The sequence below is a fragment of the Festucalex cinctus genome, chromosome 21 (genome assembly GCF_051991245.1).
Source record: "Festucalex cinctus isolate MCC-2025b chromosome 21, RoL_Fcin_1.0, whole genome shotgun sequence".
Lineage (NCBI taxonomy): Eukaryota > Metazoa > Chordata > Actinopteri > Syngnathiformes > Syngnathidae > Festucalex > Festucalex cinctus.
In genome coordinates this window covers 7,542,975-7,564,232 of record NC_135431.1, presented here as the reverse complement: position 1 = coordinate 7,564,232, position 21,258 = coordinate 7,542,975, and the positions used below count along the sequence as shown (strand labels likewise).

At 42.5% G+C, this 21,258-nt stretch overlaps 1 protein-coding gene across 9 annotated transcripts in view; it reads right to left on the bottom strand.

Annotated features, from left to right (window-relative positions):
* The window catches only part of LOC144010073 (forkhead box protein N3-like), a 220,047-nt gene that overhangs the window by 31,538 nt on the left and 167,251 nt on the right, over positions 1–21,258 (bottom strand). For all 9 annotated transcript variants that reach the window (XR_013281138.1, XR_013281139.1, XR_013281140.1 and 6 more), the window contains one exon: positions 18,717–19,316. Coding sequence is in view for 6 of the 9 variants with exons in the window: in XM_077510171.1 (XP_077366297.1) it covers positions 18,717–19,298 (582 nt within the window). In the remaining 3 variants the exon portion in view is untranslated. The remainder of the gene's footprint in view (positions 1–18,716; positions 19,317–21,258) is intronic.

The following is a 21,258-nucleotide window of genomic DNA, read 5'->3' as shown; positions in this document are numbered from 1 at the left end:
TTACATAATGGTGCCCCTTTGGTGAGGCCAATTTATGTTACATATTTTGTGAAACACACACTTGTAACAATCCAAAAACAGCTTAGTGCAGCGTGTTCTTCTGGGAAAATTTCAGCTCGTTTCTATAGCAACCTAACTAAAACTTTATGCCAGAGCCAATCCGCTGTATAAAAGCAGTGTATTTGAAGCGCTAAATAACAGTCTAACGACTAGTTATTGAGAAGAGAATGAATTTGTCGACTATGTGAATGTTACACACACAAAAGTGGAAGAGTAACGATCACATTTTTTCTATTGCATGCAAAACTTTTTAGGCCTGGGAATGTTTTTTCTAACTCGTCACGAATTCTGATTGGGTTAAAAATATATTCCAAACCTCACGTGGCGCAATCAGCTTAGCTACCTGATTACGTTACAAGCCTTTAGGCTGAGGAAATAGTCTAGTGCACGAAATTCTGCATTCAGACCACCATTTGAGTCACAGCACATTTCTCAAGGTGTTAAGTTGACTCCCTTTTGTCGGGTTTAGCGTAAGGCACATGGTGCTAAAACTGCTAGCCTTTTGTGTAAAACACACGTGTTAAGATCCGCCATCTTTGGAGGCGTATCCTTAACTTAACTGGGATTCAGGTAACCACCCCTTGAAACCAGTCGACCAATAAACTAATTTGAGGGGCGGGCCCAACGGCCAGACTTCCAAGTCGCTCCTCATTTGGCTGTGGCCTCAGGATCACGTCTCACCACGTGACCCCCCACTGAGAGCCCAGTCTCTGCCAAATTGTAGCACTGAACAACTAGTTATACAGTTCGCTTAAATTGTTGAAATTAGATTTCCATCTGATTAACACTAAAGTGTACTGTTTGCTTAATACTCATATTGCTACACGGCCAGCTGCCAAACTACAGCTAGTATAGTTGATTCCTGCTTTCTAGCAACTAACGTGTGAAGAGGGACACATCGCAGCCCCCTCCCCCCCCCCGTGAGCCTACTGTCTGCCTTCTTCAACATCGCATTCAAAGCACTTTATAATTTAAATAATCAAGTTACCGTGATTTGAAACTAATCGAGGGATTTAAATTACTACTGTACCGTCCTAACCTATGATTCTTACTGGATTTAAGACAATTTAACATCACGTGTCTTCACCACTCTTAAACGTTACATTATAATATTTTTCCTACTCCTGTTTCACCAAGTGTTAACATTGAGTTTAGGGTTAATATTTTTGTACGTTTTGCACTTTTTAATCTTCATTAATTCCGTCGTGTTTAATGAATTAACACCGTCTTACAGGAAGTAGTAGTTTTCTCTTTCCCCTCGACGCGAGTCCTTAGTATCGCGATATAAACCCGTGGGAATTAAAACGTTTCCGTGGTTTCCGCTCCTTGATTTATTTAAATTATAATTATTAGTGTCTTCTTGATAATTCGGCGTCAGTGCCGCGCATAATAACACGCGCGATTATCCGTAAGGAGTGAATTTAACGTGTTTGACAGATTGACAGCTGGCGACATACGCACGCGCAACTTCCGGTGACGTGCCATTCATTGACAAAGTTTACGTTAGCTGCGTCTTGCTAACAACTTTGCTTGCCAAGTGCTACGATTTTAAAACTTGTGCAAGGTATTTAAACACTCGTTTTAAGACACATTCTGTGTCACTTACGAGCGACGGAGTTGTTTTGTCTATGCGGTAAAGTCATAAAACTTTATTGATCGAACAAAAGTACGACTCTATACTACACACAGGAGCCTCGTTGCGTTTTAAACGCCGACGGCGTCCTCCTGTGGCTATTCACGGTACCGCAGTCGAGGAACTTTTGCTAACAAAATTAAAACGCTTGATAACTTTAATTATTGACTTACCAAAGAGTTTGCTTAAATAATTAACCACCATTTTCAAGTACTTAATTTTGTTTTAATTAAAAGCAACACTCAACCAGTAGTGTATAGCTTTTCTCGTTGTAGTAAAAGTGTTTACCCAATTTTTAGGCACTTTTGGAAACCTCTATTGAATTAAATGTAATTTTAATTTAATGTGACTGTCCTTAGTAGACTTTTGTTTCCTAAAACCTGTAACCTCAAATGTATGCTGTGGTTAATAGTAATTTAGCAGACTAAATTGCTTAACACAATACTTTGTTGAGGGTCCTCAATTATTTAATGCATTGCCATTTAAAATAATTGGTAACATATTTGGATACCATCCTTTAATCTGTGCCTTAATAATTTTGGTAAAACATTTTGAATCAACTAATTGAGCCTAAAAAGCTAATCTTTAAGCATTTTCAGCATTGTCTAATTGGCTAACAATTAGTCCTTCCAAATTGAGTAAAGTGAGCTTACGCATACCTTTGATATCATAACGCTACTTTTAACAATGGATGCTTTGGAAAATGCCCTTGCGACCGTGACTAACAATCTCATTCCAGGCTATGCCGACGCGACAGCCAGCGCTAGCGCAGAGATTCTTGACACCAACATTGTGCAACTCGTTTGCGACGCTCAACAAGGGTCGTTAACCCACGAAGATATGGCACAAATCCTCAGCCGACTAATGGTGAATTTAGTGGCTAGGTGGAAATTGAGTGACCATGAACTCGAACAAGTGAAAAGCGTTCTGACAGCAGAACAGCAAATTCATGCCCAAGTTAGCAGCAAGCTAACCGAGTTGGAAGCATGGTTGCATGAATCTGACCGCGTGGACTTGGGAAACCAAGTTACAAAATTGACACAGGAACTCAAAGTGAGTACACAAACTGCCCGCACGCATGAACAAAATTGGCATAATGCCACATCTGAAATTCGTGAGCTAAAAGAATGCATTGCAGAACTATCAAATCAGCACACTGAAGCCCATTGGATTGATCTCCAAACTGATCGTGAATTTGATAAGTACTTGCTAGCTCTCGCGAATGATGAAATTGCGGAATTAACTCAAAAGATTAGACTTTTGAAAAATGAACGCACTGAAGGAAAAAGGCAGACGTTTCGCTTGAAATCTCAGTTGATGGCAATGGAAGAAAAACTCCGGCGATTGCAGCATCCATCCTTCAACACTGGCCGGGATGACGAGTCATCCCAGGCTGAATCGAAATTGCAGCAAGTCCCACAAGGTAACACCAGGTGTCCATTGACACCGTCCCAAACCACTGCTTTGGAGGTCCCCGTTCAGGACCTGTCTCAGGTGAACTCTCCTTTGCATTTTGATCCACTTGTGGTGCACGCACCTGTTCCTTTTTCAGACGCTCCATGGCAAGCACGGCTCCAAGGGCTGCTCAACACACACAGGGGCCCCCTCCCTCTGCAGTGTCACTGAGAGGAGCAAGCCCACCTGTCTCTGTGCTTCTACCAAGAAGCACACTTCTTGTTTCGGCACCCCCGCTAGGCGCCACGCCTTCTTGTGTGTCTCCAGTTGCTGCCAACCTTCCTTCTCCTGCTCAACAAGCAGATGCTTCTTCACCTCATCATGTGGCGCAACCAGGCATGTCTACAAAAGAGTTAGACACGATTGCCAAGCACATTCAGAAATTTCAGCCAAAACAAGATTGCTCTGATAACACTTCTGTGTACCTCAAAGACCTTGATTTTCATTTGAGGAGATTCCCACAGGCAACAACGGAAGACAAGATTTACCTCATGAAATTGACGTCCACTCGAGAAGTAAGTGATTGGATCGACCGCCAGCCGATCCACATCTTGAATGATTATCGAGCACTGTGTCACGCATTGTCTCGTGAATTTGATGGCCCAGTATCAGCAATGAGCTTTCTTGCTGCCTGGTCAGTAAAACAAGGCCGAAAGGAATCACCCAGCCTGTATTATAGTCGCCTACGCAAGGCATACTTTGGGCATCGTAACGAACCCAACATGGAAGAACAGGTAGAATTCAAAACACTATTTTTGAACAACCTCCACCCAAACACAAGCCGCCTCTTGGGCGTGACAACTTGTCCTCGCACGCTAAGTAGCCTAGAGCTACGTGAACTTGCATCCAAGGCCTTTGTGTTTTTACGCGAAAACGCTGCTAAATCAGTGGAATCCTCTGTTTACCATATTGCAGGTGGTTCAGACGAGGTCGAACGACAGTCCGAATCACAGCAAAGCGACGATGACATCGCCGCTTCCCCATCAAATCCTGCACAACGGCCTCAAAATGGTTCTCATCAGAAGCACCAGTACGGCCGCAGTGCACCTGCGCGGTTGAGTCATAGCTCCAGCCGTGGTTGTGAACGGGAGAAACCCTTTGCGAAAACAAAACCTCGCAAAAAGAAACCTCCCCGCACAAATAGTCCTCAGGAGCCCCCATCCACGTCAGGTGACTCCTCAATTGACAGCAACATCTGGACAAAAGTTCTTGATGGGCTGCGCAAATTGTCCAACGACAGTCAACCGACAGCCATCAATGAGCCAGAGGTGTCGGACAACACCGTTCTTTCAGTCCAACTGGATCCAGCACCTTCTTTGCCTTCTGCCAGTGCACCTGTTACCGAGTCGAATCAACCATTCAAACAGCTCTTAGGTAACCTCAAGATTAAAGGTGCATCGCGTAAGTTCTATTTGAGGACGACACTTGAACAAACATTAGACTATGACGCTTTGGTTGATCCTGGCGCTGACATTACAGTAATGTCCAACACGCTCTTCAACCAACTTCAAGCCATGCTGAAGAACAGTGGCCGGATGCTCCGCCTCAACCACTGCTCATTGGAGATCGGTGCGTTTGCACTGACTAACACCCATCTGGACTCCATGGCAACGTTACACTGGACGATTGGACCACACAAATTGGTCCACCCTGTGTACGTGTCTGCTGTGGAATCAGTCCCGCTCCTCATTGGTCAAGATCTGCTGGGCCGCTTCAAGCCCCTGATAGATTACGACCGACGCAAAATCTGGTCACAGGTGCGGCAGCCTCTGCCAGCAGCACCGCTGACCAAAACTGCCAATTGTTATGCGGTAAGCCTAACAGAGCCTTCTTGTGAACCTGTTCTGAGTGTACAAAACTCACACCAGGACTCTCACCCAGCTCAAGGGGGGACCATGCCTGTTGTCTCCGAGATGCCCTCAAGAGGTCACCTTCGCAACACCAGCTCTCCCCTCGGCCAAGTTGAACATCCCACTCAGGGTGTACAACTCTGCCACCTTACGGAATGCGACTTGGATTGCACCTCCGAGCTACGCATGACACAAATTGAGGCCGTTGTCCTCACTTTTGAAGCAAACCATTCAGCTTCACCGCGGACTTTGAACTTGAAATCGCACTTGAAATTGTCATCGAACAACCCAAACAACACAGTGGTTGTTCTTTGCAATCTGCTTCTGAGCAATTTGTTACCCACCCTGCCCACCCTTGCAATGCAGATGGTGCGCACCACTGCCCTGCCATTCACTGCCCCCGCTTTCGCGCCTGCAGTACTTCTTTTGGGCCACACGTTGTCAGCCTTTGTGCTCAACAACACTTATCTGATTTCAATGAACTTGCAGTCCATTGTTCTTCTCTTGCTTTTGCTCATTGTGTGGCTCACCGCCGCCGCGTGCCTTCCTCGTTCGCCTGTCGACGGCTCACCTGTTCATGCCAAGACATTCGCTTTTGGGGGTCACCTTTTGCTTCCTGTCATGGGCTTTCTTCTTGCTCCTCCGTGGACCGCACATCTCTGCCGTTCGTGGCTCCACGTAGCCGAAGGGGGGGTCATGACATCATACGCCCATGACATGACACATAGCTGTCAAAGGGAGGTCATCACAACAGGACTGGACCAGCCAATCAGGTCCAACCTCCATGACCTCACTTCCTTGGTTACAATTGAGGGACGAACCTCGCCCACCTTTGTTGACCACCATCAGCAGGTACAAGATACACCTGTGATTCTTCCTGTGGTTCATCCAAGATGACTTGGAGCTTTTAGCTCCCACCCATCAGGCACCTATGGGTGCATTTGCCTTTCCAACTGATGCAGGACCCAAACGGTCCCTTCCCAAACAGTGGTTTCAGACACCCTGGCGCCTAATGGCTAACACATTTTTGCTGCTGTTGTGTATGAATGCGCTAACGACATATTTAAAGTGGCTAGGGCCAAACCTAACCGCCATAACGCCATTGAATAGCCAATTAAATTTGTGCTTCACCCATTCGCACACCTGCACTCATACGTATGACACCATGTGCATAAACAAACTTCCTAGAAAGTGTACAGTGACTCAAATGATCTTCAGCAGACTCCCCAAACGACTAAAGCGATTGGTAAGAAATGTGCTTTTAGCTACTGCTTTTATTAGCTTCTTATTTAAAATAAGAACCTTAACTGTTAACGCTGTTAGTCCAAACACCGTTAACTTTAAAATGGCAAAACACGCGAGTCACGACCGAGATTCCTTTTGCCTAACAACGCGTAGCAAACAAATTACCAATCTACCGTCTCCCGACAAAACAACCAAAAGGACTACGCTGGTCCTCAATCTGCCTAGCATCACGCTAAGCTGAACCAAACTAACCACGAGACAGTTTGTTTCTTCTCGGTGTCCCAACCAGAGCACGCTCACACGCAAGGTGTGACCGCGCTGAGACTTGACATGCTGCACTAATCTGTTTGATACATCAACAGCTCAGTTGTGAGAACGTCTTCTCGGCCTGCATGCTCCCTTAATACAGCTTTCTTTTGCCCTAGGAAGATCCAAAGTCATAGTAAGAACCGAAAGTGCCCCCTTTCAGTCACATTGACATGACATTCCTACACAGGCCTTTAGACAACTATTGGACTTCTATTTTTCACTCTCGTGTTCTTCTCCTGTTGCGTCTGTTACTTTCCCCTTCCACTCTATACACGACACGTTGTGTAGACCTAGAGGGAAAGATAACATCATAGCCAACTGCCGAGTCTAGCTTTAGCAAAGGGAGGGGAGGGGTGGGTTTGCACCAACTTTGTACTCTGGTAACTGCATTGTTGTGCTTCACCTGTCCACCTGCCGATGCCACGTCTAGAAGTGCCGACCGAAACGTTCTGTCGAAGAACGTTTCCATCGCCAAAGGGAGGATCTGTAACGATTATCGGCCGGTTGTAACTTTTTGCAACCTCAGTTCCAAAGGAATTGAGCTCCTGTGGCCTGAACATGCCACTGTGGGGGGTGGGGAGCACAAGAACATCCCCCACAAACAGACAAATGCTCTGATTGACACGCGCACGCGCACACACACACACAAATCAGGACAGTAAAAGCCTTCTTAGAAACTTGACTTTCTTATTTTGCAACAGAACAATGAATTATGAAATGTTATGTTTGCCATTTGTGAAATGTTGACTCCATGAAATGTCATGAAAATGTTCCATTGCAGTGGCAGATTCTCCACTAAACTTTCATGTGTATGCACGTTTTAACAGTGTAAGCTAGGTAACATTTCATTTGAGGTATTCAATTGTATGTGTTGCATTGGTTGAATTCTGACCTTAGAATCTTAACACACATGGGATCCAGATTCAATCTGATTAGTCAACCAAAACCTTCTCTAAGCTGGTAACTTTCCACTGTGGTCTCACCGGCCCCCCTGGTGTGGAGGCCGCCGCCTTCCCAATTTAAAAGCACGCTCCCTGCGTGCTGCTCGCTCTCTTCCGCCTCTTCTCCGCTGCTCTTTGGCTCCCGCTTCTTCGCTGCTCCTTGGCTCCTTCCTGGTCTCCATCGGCGCGGCTGCCAGACAAAGGGCTAGCCCAGCTAGCTTAACCTCCAGCACACGGCAACGCACAGAAGCCATCGCGTGTAGCGACAGGCGCAGCGAAACACGCTGCTTTTGGTCCCTGCACAAGGCTCAAACGGATGGTGCCTTTCCAGGCACACTAGGCCTCAAACCAAAAAGGGCCCGTCCCAGCCAGCAGGTTGACCCCGTGACGCTCAGTTGGCCAGCCGGACGACCTGTCTCTCCCTCTCCTGAACTGAACCTTCTTCATCCCTTCTTCAAACGAGCTTGGCGAGTCTCCATCCAGGGTCCTGCTTCTCAGACCAACCCCATCTGTAAGTGCAACTTTGCAGGCCTTTGCCCTAGTACAAATTGGTGCAAACTAGGTTGATTGTGGGTCCCATGTTGGTTTGATTTAAGAAGTCTATCACCTTGGTTAAGACCGTTTCTCTTTTCTTCTTTTCTTCTCCTTTGATTATTTTTTTTATTATTTTAGTTCTCGTTTCATTTCCTATCATAGTAGTTAGTTTTGCTTCTTGAAATTCTAAGTAGATTATCCCACCTAGGTTAGAGAATAAACGTGCACAAAACTCAACCCCTGGTTTACTGTGTGTGTGTTTCATCAATTTATAGTGACCTCTAAGCTGAACAAAGAACTCACAAAATTGTAGTAAGGGCACAACCTTCATTTTAATGACTGATTCAACGAGGTTCTCATCTGTTATCCTGATAAAATTATCAAAAAGAGATGTGGTGCTCCGCAGGCAAGCTCAACTTAATTTAAATATTAAGTTTGAGTCTCCTTCAATTAATGAGCCAATTGATTATTAATTTAATAATTAACAATTATTGATTTAATAATTAATTGGACCGATTTCCCTTACAATTACTTGACTACCCTTTTCAGTCTATGTCATGACTAGGGTCATGCAAGGGTTATGCTTAAGTGTTATGACTAGGGTCATTGAAGGGTTATGTTTACTGTCACCCAAGGGTTATGTTTGGGTCATGACCGTGAGGTCAAGTGTCTGATTTGAACTGATGTAATCGGCATCTGGTTTCAACTGGTGGTGCGCTATGTTATGTCAGAAGCTATGTGATGTCAGGAATCCTGTTACCCACATGTCTAGCCACAACCAATCAGATAGATTCACTGTCTATATAAGCCGTCTGAGAAGCGTGTGTTTTTGTCGGATGATTACCTCTGTTCCTCTGTGCACCTCCACAGCCCAAGTTAGCTTAGCGTCTCGTGATTCTCGATACATTCTCGTTGTTTCTCGTCTAGTCAAGTTTGTTCTACGCCTCTCGATGTTATGCGAATAAAGAGTTAGAATCTTAAAATTTAAAAAGTTAAAATTTGTGTCTGCGCTTTTGGGGATCCAACCTCAGAACATAACAGTCTAAAGCAACCTTAAACATCTCCATCTCCATTTGTCGCGAGAAATGAGCGTCGTCTGCAGCAGCAAATGTCTATGCAAAAAGACAGAAGTGGCCAAACATTGGTTCTGGGTCCCTCAAATATGGTTTTAAAATGATTAATTATAGTTTCGAGGCAGTAGTTTTTGTGGTTGACTTAACTGAGTTAACAGACTTTTTTTCCCCAGCGCGAGTTAAACCATTGTTAAACCCCATCCACTTTTAATGCATTTTATACAGTTTGTTGACCATGGCCATTTGGTATACAAAATTGCCAAGGGGACCATAGAAATAGGGTAGGTGTTTATAATTGGAGAAATCTATTTATTTATTTATTTATTTATTTCAAAGTCTGCTTTGTTGCTAACAAACATTTACAAGTAGAGTAAATATTAACTCTTCAAGTCGACTTACAATTCGCGCCCCTGAATGTTCGACTTGCACCCATAATATTTCAGGTTGGTAGGCACTGTGCTCCTACTAAATAAAAGTTAGTCTGGAGCCCTGTAGCTATTATACAGTACAGTAAATGCAAAGAAAGAGCGATGCAAGAGCTTAGGCAGGGTCTGAGGTAATTACAATTACTACAATTGAATTGTATGAATCTTTAAAAAAAAAAAAAATTGCAGAAATAGAGGTGAATAACAGAATATACAAATTTGCGAATTTTAGAAAAAATGTGAACGTTAAGACAATTACTGTGAAAAATTGTAATTTTTTTAAGTGTGTGGATTTTTGGAATGTTGGGAATTGAATGGGATGAATGTTTTGAACTTCAAATGCAAACAATGTAAATGTGTAATGTTGAATGTGCCATTGGAAACGAATGGGGAATTTTTGGGTGAAAAATTTTGAATCTTGGGAAAACCACTAATATTTGGAATGAGAAAAATGGAAGCACATCTGGCATACATTTTTGGAATGTGTTGAAATTGGAATGGGGAGCACCGGTCGAAATATGTGGGAAGAGTAACCCTTCAAAAAAAATGTTATGAAAGAACAGCAGAATGATAAAGATGAAGACATAAAATAAGTCCCAGCTATTCATTCATTCATTTTGCAGGTGACAAACTAGCTAGCTGGATTTGAAGTTTCTGGCAGACTAGCACCTGACCTTGTTAGAATGCACAAAGACTGATCATCTGAGTCACTTTACTGTGAATTTCTGCATTGTTAGTCCCCGAATCTCTGCATTATTAGTCGGCATGTCAGTGTTGTGGTACACAGGCCATATGTCCCATGCGTGTTTGTGCGAGTGTGTGCGGCGAGCTCCCTAGGGAGTGTGATATTACCCAGCATGGTCTGCTCTTGGGAGTGCTTCTATTACTGCCAGCAACACCTCTCCTGGAGAGCATGATATTACACACACATACGCTCACTCCCACAGAGGTGACCTCCCGCTGGGCCAAATTTCCCTGTGCACCTCCAGACCGCCAGCCGTTTGTATATATAGAAATATGTGTGCGAGTGCCTACTATCTGCCCGTCTGGCAGCCCATTAAATCAATATTCACTACAGAAGCGCCGTCTGCCTCTGCCAAGCAGCCAACCAATCAAAGCGCCCGATCTCTGGACCCCCATCGGTCGATAGGCCAATCATAGGGCGCGACTCACAGAAAGGGTGTGACACCTAGGTTATTGTGGTCACCTTGGCAACAGGCATCATCTGGAGGCAAGAGAAGGTGAAATGGGATTTTTGTAAAATGAATTCATGAAGTTGAGAGAAAGGCATCATATTTCATAATCAATAATCCTGCGCTTCAGATGAAAGATGATCTGAAACATTTTCTGTGATGTTCAAGTTTGATACACCGAGACAACGGCATGGCAGATTTTAAAAATAGGACCTGACCTCAGAAAGTGTTTGACTTTTCCTCTTGCTTCATTCCTTTGAAGGCATCTTTTTTGGAAAATGTTATGCTGTTTATTTGTGTTTCATCTGTGTCATGGAAAAATCACATCACTTTTATAGTGTTTGCAGCTCAAGACCATGGATTACACAACAAATAATCCGGAACCCAAAATGATAACCCCCTCTCTATCGGCAAAAGAACCAAACCACATTTGATTTTTATTACACTCTGCAAAACAATCTCTCAGTTCCAAAATTTAATTTTACATACATGCGTTATAAAAGAGGTAAGGGAAATCAGATGTGTTAAAAATGTTCTCCCCTCTAATTTGACAAAAATATTAAACTGTTGTCGTGGTTAAGAAAACAAACATAACAAAAGTTGCCTGGATCACTTTATTGTGTGCGAAAGACAAAAAAAAAGGCAAAGAAAGTAGATTCAAGGGCGGGTAGAGGGAGAGATGCTTGTATGTTGCCAACATCTGTTTCCTGTGTTATATAAGCTCTGGGGGCTGGTCCCCCTTGGAAATGGGAGATATTAAAAAGTCCTGCTGCCACTAACCTGGACGGTTACATTTTACTTCCGCTATACTATTATATTTTTCATACATATACTTGTGTAACAGGAATAGTAATCCATTCGTATTCTTCCTGTGCTATCCCACTGTAAGATTTAGAAACTTTAACTGGAGGATAAAATAAAAAAATAAATGAACGTTCACGAGTATTTGCGAAGAAAGTTAATATTGCCATCTTGTCAAGGTTTCGTCAATGTCGCAAACATCCGTTAGTCGTGAACCAAATATTCGCCAGATTTGAGCCAAACATTCGCCAAACATTAGCCAGATGTTAGCCAGACGTTCACCAAAAGGTGGTTTTTAGTTTATCGTGGTTTGTCGCAAAAATGTCGGCAACCATTAAAACTGTTGGCAAAAATCTGGTAAATGTCTTTGCAACCTTGAATAAACCTTGATGAAAAATCAGTATTTGCAACTCTTGTAAACACGTGAAACTGTTCACTGTTCAGTGGGATACGGACATAAGAGGGCCAAACATGCAAAATAAATATGCATATGAAAAACATCGAGGAATTGCTATGGCTGTGTTTATGTCATTAAAACTCATTTACAAGTTTTAAATGTTAATGTTACAAGTTTTAAACTCAATGTTATGCAACTCATGTCATTCTCTTTTCTTTAAACTATAAAAATACTTCCAATTCCATCACATCAAACTTAAAAAAAAAAAAGGTCTCCGCAACTTTTTTTTTTACCTGTGCGAATGAATGGACATGCAACTTAGCACCAGCTATTTGGGATCAAACTAAATCACCCCCCAAACAAGAGTACATTCAAATTCTATAGAGTGCCAAAACTCACAAAAAGGCCTATAAGCAAAAGAGCACTATGATACTAGTCAAAAAGTGGTGTAGCATAGCGAAAACACAATTCAGTTACGAAACAGGTTATCTTTGACTTTTATATCAAATTATGTACGATAGTGCTGGTATCTTGCTTGACATCTATAAAGTGTCTGACATCTATAAAATCCCAGCACCATCCATCCTTAAAACACCCTTCTGCAACCCATAATAATCTCGAGCTGCTCTCCCTCTTGGCAGGCCTTCGTTCAGCTATGTTGTCCAGTACATCTCACGAGCAAAAAAAAAAAGACCAATTCGTTCAACATCCGCAGCATAAAAGGAAAAATGATGGTTGGTTTTAAGCCTGATTAACCCACTGCAATGCGGGGATCTATCGTTACTTACTGTATACATCCTATACAGATAAACAGTGGATTATCCATGTTACATACTTTTGAACTCCGTGTACTGAATACATGTCGATAAATCCATTAACATATTGAGTATATAAAAGCTAGCTTTAAGGACTGTACACAAATATGGTGCACACTGTAAAGTATTATTTGCATGCTTGGAAGAGGTGGACTTTTGAACGGTACAGTTGTTCCTCAAGCAATGACCAATCACAGCTCACCTGTTTTCTGAAGCTGAGCTGTGATTGGTTGTTACCTGAGCAACATTGATGTCATCTTCAGTCGACAGCAAGTGGCAAAACGGCCGCCGCCTGAGATAGATAAAAAGGGCTGGATTTTGCTGCTTAACTCATATTCCACTAATGCAACATTAATCGGAATACCATAATTAGATGAGTAGGGCTGCATAGAACACATTGTTGTCAAAAACACATTTGGGGGTTGACTTCCACTTTAACAGTGCATTTTCAACACTTTCTATTTGGCAATAATTTGTATGCACAATACACTCATGTGTATATATTTTTTTTTTCTTTTTGACTGGTATATCTTTTCTCTGTCTCTTCCACTAAACTTCCAATTCCATTAATTCCTTTTGTGCTTGCAGAGATCTCCCAAAATTTCTATGGTGAAAACCATCAATGACCAACTAATAATAGAAATCCATTACAAAAGGTAAAGCTTTAACTTATATCACAGGAAGCAATATGAATATCTCTGTTAGAGGTGAGTGTTTGTCAAAACCTTTCCCAAAAGAAGTCCTATAAAAATCAACCAGCAATTAATTTGACTGAGTCATTTGGGGTTTAACTCTTCCTTGGCTTGTCTCGTTGACATCTTTTTTTACACACGCGAATGCCCTTAAGCGTGTTACAACTGTTAAAACATGCTTTCCCCCAGTTGCAGTGAGTGGGATGTTGACAAGTTCTCACGCACATGCACACGTTTGAAATGATAAAAAACAACAACATTCTTCTTCAGTTAAGCAGCATTGACTGGTTTTATTGGTTATTGTGTTATACAAATCATAGCATTTGCATACCCCAGATACCCCATAGAGACCATTTTTTTAAGCAGAATATAACATTACCGTTGATTGATTCTAGACATATGTTAGTGATGTTATATTCCTGAGGCTCTACTGTGTTGATCATCACATTTTTTCTTGCAGCTGCTGGCTGGCGAGTAGCAAAAAAAAGCAAAACAATAACACCTATATCATGCAGATGGAACAGGCTAAATGCTTGATGCTACAATTTGAAAACAACAGAAATGGTTGCTGGTACTCCACTGTGGGCCTGTCTCGTATAAAGTTATTAGTTAGTGCACCTAAAAACAGTGCACTCTATTTACCCTAAACCTTAAGTGTTGCCTCAGGGTGTCTTCAGATAGAAAACGGTATTTATTTCAGTTAGCAGAGGAGCCCAAGGAGGGCATAACATGGATGATTTAGCCCACCGTAACAAGCTAACGCATTTATTACATCCACAAAGGAGCTTATGTTTTGGAATTTGGATGTAGGCTTCAGCAAGTGCCAGAGACAATTTCATTTTGGTGTAGATCTGCTGAAGAAGAGATAATTTTGTGTTGGGCAGATTAATGTTCACAGACCTCTACATTGATTGCCATTTATGTGCAGTTTGGACACGTATCCCTACTGAGCTGCCATTTCTAAATGGAAAAATGCCTGGACTGTTCTGGGAAATGTAGAAATCAGTAACAGACTTTTAAGCAAACGAGAATAGCTTATGTCACAAAGGTTCAATTCAGAATGATACAAATGTACAAATTGTACAAATTAAGTACCTTTAAATTGTTTTTGAAAGTGCCTGTACTTTCCCAAACAGCTTCTTTCTGTACTTTCCAAGCTCCATTTGGGAATTAGTGAAACAAGCCATTTCAGGTTAACTAAATAAACATACAGTACACCAGAACCTCAAACGTCAAATAAACCTTCCTGAGATTGCACAACTCAGAATTACTTTAGAACAACATCATGCATAAAGTCACACGCAACTAGCCATAATTTGTGGTCTGACCAACCCCATTGTTTTGTCTAAAAAATGTTAAGCAGGTTCTGTCCCAACGTCCCAGTTTTTTTTTGTTTTTTTTTTAAAGTCCAGTTAGCAAAGAATTGTTTCGGCCATGTGTAAGTCAATCACACAGTTGTCATAGTGATTAATACGATAAACTAATCAAAAAGGAATTGAAATGTTAAATTCCTCCCTATTTACTTTCTCATTCATGTTTGTGTTCTCATTCTCATCTGCATCTAATTACTAACAGACGTGTTTTGGTCATACCGGAACTAGAACGACTTTCTGCTTCTGTGTCTAAGAACCAGTCTGGTCACCGGTCAGACCCAATGCAAGCTGACCTTTTTTGGCAGCATATTTCCAATGTTACAGTGCGGGACCGGCACGAGGTAAATGGCACAGCCAGCTTCCAATAGCAAAGCAAAAAAATGTTGGATAACGGGGAGTGCATTGCATTGTTTAGCATGGTAGAACTTGAATTTGCCAATTGTTATTATTATTATTATTATTATTATTATTATTAATAAATAAAATACAAGATTAAAAATCCAATTTATGTGATCTAAAACATTTCTTTTAAAAAGTAGTGAAAATAGTTACTTTGCCTAGTAACAAGTTACTTTTATTATGAAGTAATTCAATTACTAACTCGGTTACTTTTATAAGCAAGTAACGAGTAACTATAACTAATTACTTTTTTCAAGTAACGTTCCCAACACTGCTCTTGTATGATAAAAATGTCCACTCTTTCATTCAAGTCATGAACTGTACGTAATACTGATGCAGTGATCCAGAAGTCTGAGGACAGCGTTTGTCATTAGGGCATGTTATTGTGCAAAGTGAGGAATCCTGTTGATAAACAAAGCCATGGCAACCTTGGGCCTCTCTTCTAGTTCTCACACAAGCTTGCCCTTCCACACACAATGCTGACACGCAGTCACACACAAAATCGGGCACGTGGAGCAGCAGGCTTATTCTAAGCGAGTCTCCATCTTGTCATCTGCCTGGATATGACCCAGAAATACAGTCACCGGAACAAATAGGCCACTGTCATATTAATCTCCACCTCTACAAATTGATGGAAATATGATTTGGTGTGTCCGCGGTAAGCCATCTTCCTGCTGCTCTTAAAAACTTTCCCCCAAATCAAATTCCATTATTTCTCCTCTACAACAAGCGCTAATCATGACATAATGCAGCATTAAGGGAAATATTTGAACCCCCGCAGTCATATTTGAAAAGGCATAAACAGGTAATTGGAAAAGAATACAAGGGAGGAAATGGTGATATTCTCAGTGAAAAGCTTTGAGTGGCAGAGTCAGACGGAAATTACAGAGATTCTGTAATTGCAGCTTCAAATAAAGCACAGTACTTGGCAGGTAGAGTAGGAGTCTGCAGAGATGTGCCCTCATTTCTACACAGACACGGCGCTCAAGCACGTGCGGGAGTCCTTTTATGCATGCATGCTTGCTCCTGAGTTTGCATTTTGCCTGCGCGCCTGCTTATTTGTGTGTCTGACATGCTATGTGTGCGTGATGTAAAAGGGCGTGCGTGGAGAGCGGAATAGGTTTGAAGGGTTAATTAGTGTGCTGTCTTGAACAGTGTGCAGTGACAAGAAGACAAGGCAGGGTGTCCTTGCCAAAATCTCCTCTACACATGGCGCGCCACATGCGCACTTACAGTATCCGCGCACACATGCAAAGAATATATAACAGCGGATGAGGACATCCACTCAACACCTCTGTGCCCAATTGTAGCCCCCCCACACACACCCCTTCACATATTTTCACACGCAAGCCAAATCGGTTTTCCCGTTGCTACAGCAAAAGTATACTTTTATGTCAACTGCAGCCTTGTTACCATGGATTTATGTATACAAGAGCAACTCTGTGCCCCTGTAGTCAAGGGCCAGATGACTGCGTAGCGTGAGCGGGACCCACGTGCGCACCATCTTCTTCATCCTTCATTCAATTTGCGCTTTAATACACGCGCAGCTTTCTCAAAATAGGACACCAGGTTCATTCAGTGGTCAAGGAAGGAAAGATGCCAGTGTATTATCTCAAACAGATAAACATGTAAAACCAGCATTGATCTTGGCTGTTTGTCCGCCACCCCCAACACCCTCAGGCCTGATGAAATCTTAAGACTGCCGGCGTCCGCGTTATTAAATCCTCCATTAATTTGGCGCTAATTGAGTAAGGGATTCATTCCCCGTTTACCCCGAGTCTTTAATGGAGTAAAATCGGAATGGGAGCGCCAGTATAAAAAGACTATATCGAGACTTAAATCAAACGCGAAACGCTGTTCCCACTGGGGAAACGTTAGAGTGAAAGAGAACGAAGAAAGCGAGATAGAGATCATCAACTATTGATAAGGTCGGATCTGGTACAGCTGTAGACAAAATACGGAATATGTTGAATTTCAAGTTGGATATCCCTGCAAACCACTGATAACTGTCTCTTTGTGATATAAGTTATTATCACATGTGATGGAGTGAATAATGCGCCCAATAGCATATTAAACATGTACATCGCAAGTATTCTGACTATGTCTATCAGACGAGACCACACTAGTTTGTAAATACATGCACATACAGTATAAAATAGCCTAACATTGCGTCGTGAGCCTTTGAGGTTTGAAATTTCGACAACTTTTTCAGGAAAAAATACCTTAATAAAAGTTGATCAAAAGCTGCCGTCATTTGTAACATCAGGTAATAAGCCAGAATGATGTCAGCAGACCTCAATTAAGCCATCAAAGAATTTACGACGCATATTTTTGATGTATTTTTCTTTTTGATGACACTCATTCCAAAAGGACTAACAACTGATACAAAATGTTCTGCAACTACACTCACTTTTGCATGACGCTTATGTTATTAATTTTAAGACTCAGACCTCTGTTTTTGTGTTTTTGCTATTCCACATATTTATTAGGGTTGCAGATCATATTTCAATATTTAAATAACCTTTTCTTACTGAATGCATATAGAGATTAAAGGCTATGCCACATATTTACTGTAAAATTCTGTGAATAACACACACTTTAATTAAATATAATACACCCTGCAACCAAAAAAAATACATTTATCGTAAAATTCTGTGTAACACGCACCTTAGTATAAAACACCTCCACCACCCCTCCCGCCGAAAAACACCCTTAAAGCTACTATAGCGAGGATTTCCCCAAAACATATCTTAACAATAGCCTTTTTATTTGACCATTTATGACTAAAACATTATTCTAATTAGTAGATCAACGTCTGAGCTGTTCACAATAGGTACTCCTACAAGCCTCTGGCCAATATTTTTCAGGAAACATTCGGTCGTTTGAATTTCCCGCCCTCTGTCTGGGGATGTGACGTCAAGCGCGTTCTCCTTCATCGTTTCCTGGAGTCGTGAAGTCGGAGCGAGTAAAGTATTTCGCTGCAATGGAGTCTACTCAGAAGAGACCACCATCTGCATGTAGCGTGCCCCAGACACCGGCAGTTACTCCGCGGAAGGGTAAAAAAATGAAAACAATGTCAAGTGAGTGAATCGCTTTGAGTGGTCTAATCTTGTAAAAAAAAAAGGGTAGGTGGAAAATAAGCGTGAGCTTCAGCCTATGCTTTTTCGATCAATAGGTTTCTTTTTTACGACGGACCTGTTTTTGCTTTTATGACTGCCTGAAATAAATTATATTCATTCATTCATTCATGCGTACCTGGAACTGAATACTTTGAATCTTGGGTGAGCAGACTTTTCTTTCAAAACTAATTTTATAGTAGAGGTGCAGGACTGTTACTTAAAAGTGGTGGGGAACGAGTCGATAGTCAGGATATACTTTATCCTATATGGCAAAAAAAATAACATCCTTTTGGCATTTCATAGTCAAATAACATGGGTAATTAAGAATGGGTAAAAATGTATTCAATTCAATTCATACACCATAAAAAAATGCATAGAAAAAAAAACAGCTGCCGTGGTTACCTGACTGCGGTCTTTATCCACCTTCTTGAAGCATTTGTTTAGTGACAGATTGTGGCGCACCGAGTTCTTCCATCCTGTGGGGGCGCTTGCAAAGTAGGGAAAATGCTCCAAGATCCAGCCGTAGATATCTTTGACCGGCAGTCGCTTGTTTGGCGCATCCTCGATCGCCATAAAGATCAAGCAGCTGAAGGAGTACGGCGGTTTCCTGTTGGCCCCCGCTGCCAAGTCGTACGCCGAGTGTGCATCGCCCAACAGGGGGTCGTCCGGGCATGGCGACGTGGAAGAAGGCGAGCGGGGGTGCTGGCCGTCGGGGTCCAGCAGCGGGGAAACGCTACGCAAGCCCGAGTGGCTGAAGCTGTTGAGGAGGTCGGTGCTCTCGTGGAGCCAGGAAAGACTGGTGAGCTCCTCGTCCTCAGCTTTGGAGAAGGAGGCTGACAAGGACAGGGAGAGGTCTGCCGCCTCCGCCTCGGATGCTGCCGTTGCGGCGTCCCCTTGTCGGTACGGCGGGCTCATGCCCTGTGAAGCGCTGGCTCCACTGCTGGGGCTCTGGGCCTTCTTACTGGGGGGCATGGTGGGTCCCATCCAGCCCAGGGCTCACTCCTACAAAAGGACGAAACAGATAGTTAATGATGGGAGAATAAGAACAGGTTTTAGTAAGGACTGAATTGAGAGATGGGGCAAAAAAATAATAATCAAGGTCATCTTGTGTTATTCATTTGTCTTCTTCATTTTCTAAAAGGCCAAAGGGTAGAGAGACAAACCACACACTTTTTTTAAACCACATTTCCAATTAGAGTGAAAAAGACATGAAGAAGGAAGTGTACATCATCATTTTTCTCAGAGGCTTTTTATCCATTTCTCACTGGGATGGCAAATTTAGTGCTTCACTGGTTGGGGAACTCCGACATGTTCAACTGCCAGCCAATTACGAGTGCACCATGCAAGTATTGACATTACACAAGGTTGCTGTCACAATATAAGTACTCTGTTAAAAGGTCTCACAATTGCTGGATTACACATGCCATGACAAGTCTGTAATATTTGAGAACATGTCATGATGTAGCAAATCTTTGGAATGTACTGTTACTGGATTCTACCTGTTAATGATTTAACTAGAGCTACATAATACTCACACATTCAAACACCAACCTCAGGACTGGAAAGTCAAGGAACTTATTATCACTCAGCCACTCCATCATATCACATTTATGAGGCTTTACGCAATCAGGATTTTTCAACCAAGTTTGATGATAACTCTACAGGTGTTAACCTTTTCAGAAGATCATTTCTGAAACATTTCCTAGGAAATCACAATGCGGAAAATTAACAAGCCTGCGGGCTGCTCATGCGGTCCTTGGAGGCTAATTGGTGCCCGTGGACACCATGTTGGTGACCCCTGGTATCTAGCAGTCAAATCAAGTCCATGGATGGGCATTTTGTTGCGGCAAAACAGCGAGCACCAAATAGGTGAAGATCGTTCCCTACTATAGAAAATGACACACATTGCAAATAGCAGGCGTTTACTGTACAGTAGAACATCTAAAAAGCACCAACAAGATGAAGAAAAAGATGAAGAAGAACCACTTCTTGTAAAGTATTTACAATGCGTTTTCTCCTATGCAAAATTGAAACTGTGACCCCCCTTTGGAGAAAATGTCAACCCATTTCTTTTAGGAAAATTTGTTTTGAAACCTGAACACACGATAATGAATTGTGTTTGCCCCGAGAGGAGGTTCCACTATATTGGATGAAGAGATTATTAGTAACGAGTGGAACTGTCCCTGCTGACTACTAGCTAATATTACAATTAAGACTGAATGCATTTCCATGTATTACAGGTAATGTTACCTCTGCATTTGCCTCTGGAAAGTGCACATCGCTAGCACACACCATTAATGACACATTAAAGGGGTGGGCAGCTTTCCAGAGATTGGGGCTCGGTGCCTTGCTCAAGGGCACCTCTGTTGTGAATTTGTGAGGGGCCAATTTAAGTTTGACAAACTGCACAACCCAAATTTCACGATTTGAATATGTCAGCTCTGACAAAAACATAAAATCTTGAGCACAAAAATCTCAATTCACATCTAGCCACCAGGCAAACACACAATACAAGACGCTCATAAAACCAGTAATGGATACAAATACTGCATGTCGCATGCAAACGCGGACACGCATGCATCTGAAAGGCGCACACACACACACACATACATCAGAGAGCAGCACCATTAGGACACGGGGATTAAGTCCAGATATGTTCTGGCTGGCCCCTGTGTGGTGCGATCACTCTCTAATCCAAGGTGATCATCTGCCGATCTGTCCCCACACTCTGCGTGATTGACGGGCAGCTGTCACCCATGGCAACCGACTGCGCCATGACAACTGTCAGCCCGCTGCAGCTCCATCCGCCACGTCGCCATAGCAACAAAAGGGAAACAACGCAGCCCCGCTCCCGTCTGCGCTTCCTACCTATCTCCGCGTCTCTCGCTTTCAATTTCCTACCCACGCTGACAACTCTGCTTCGCGGTGTCGATAGGCTGTAGTG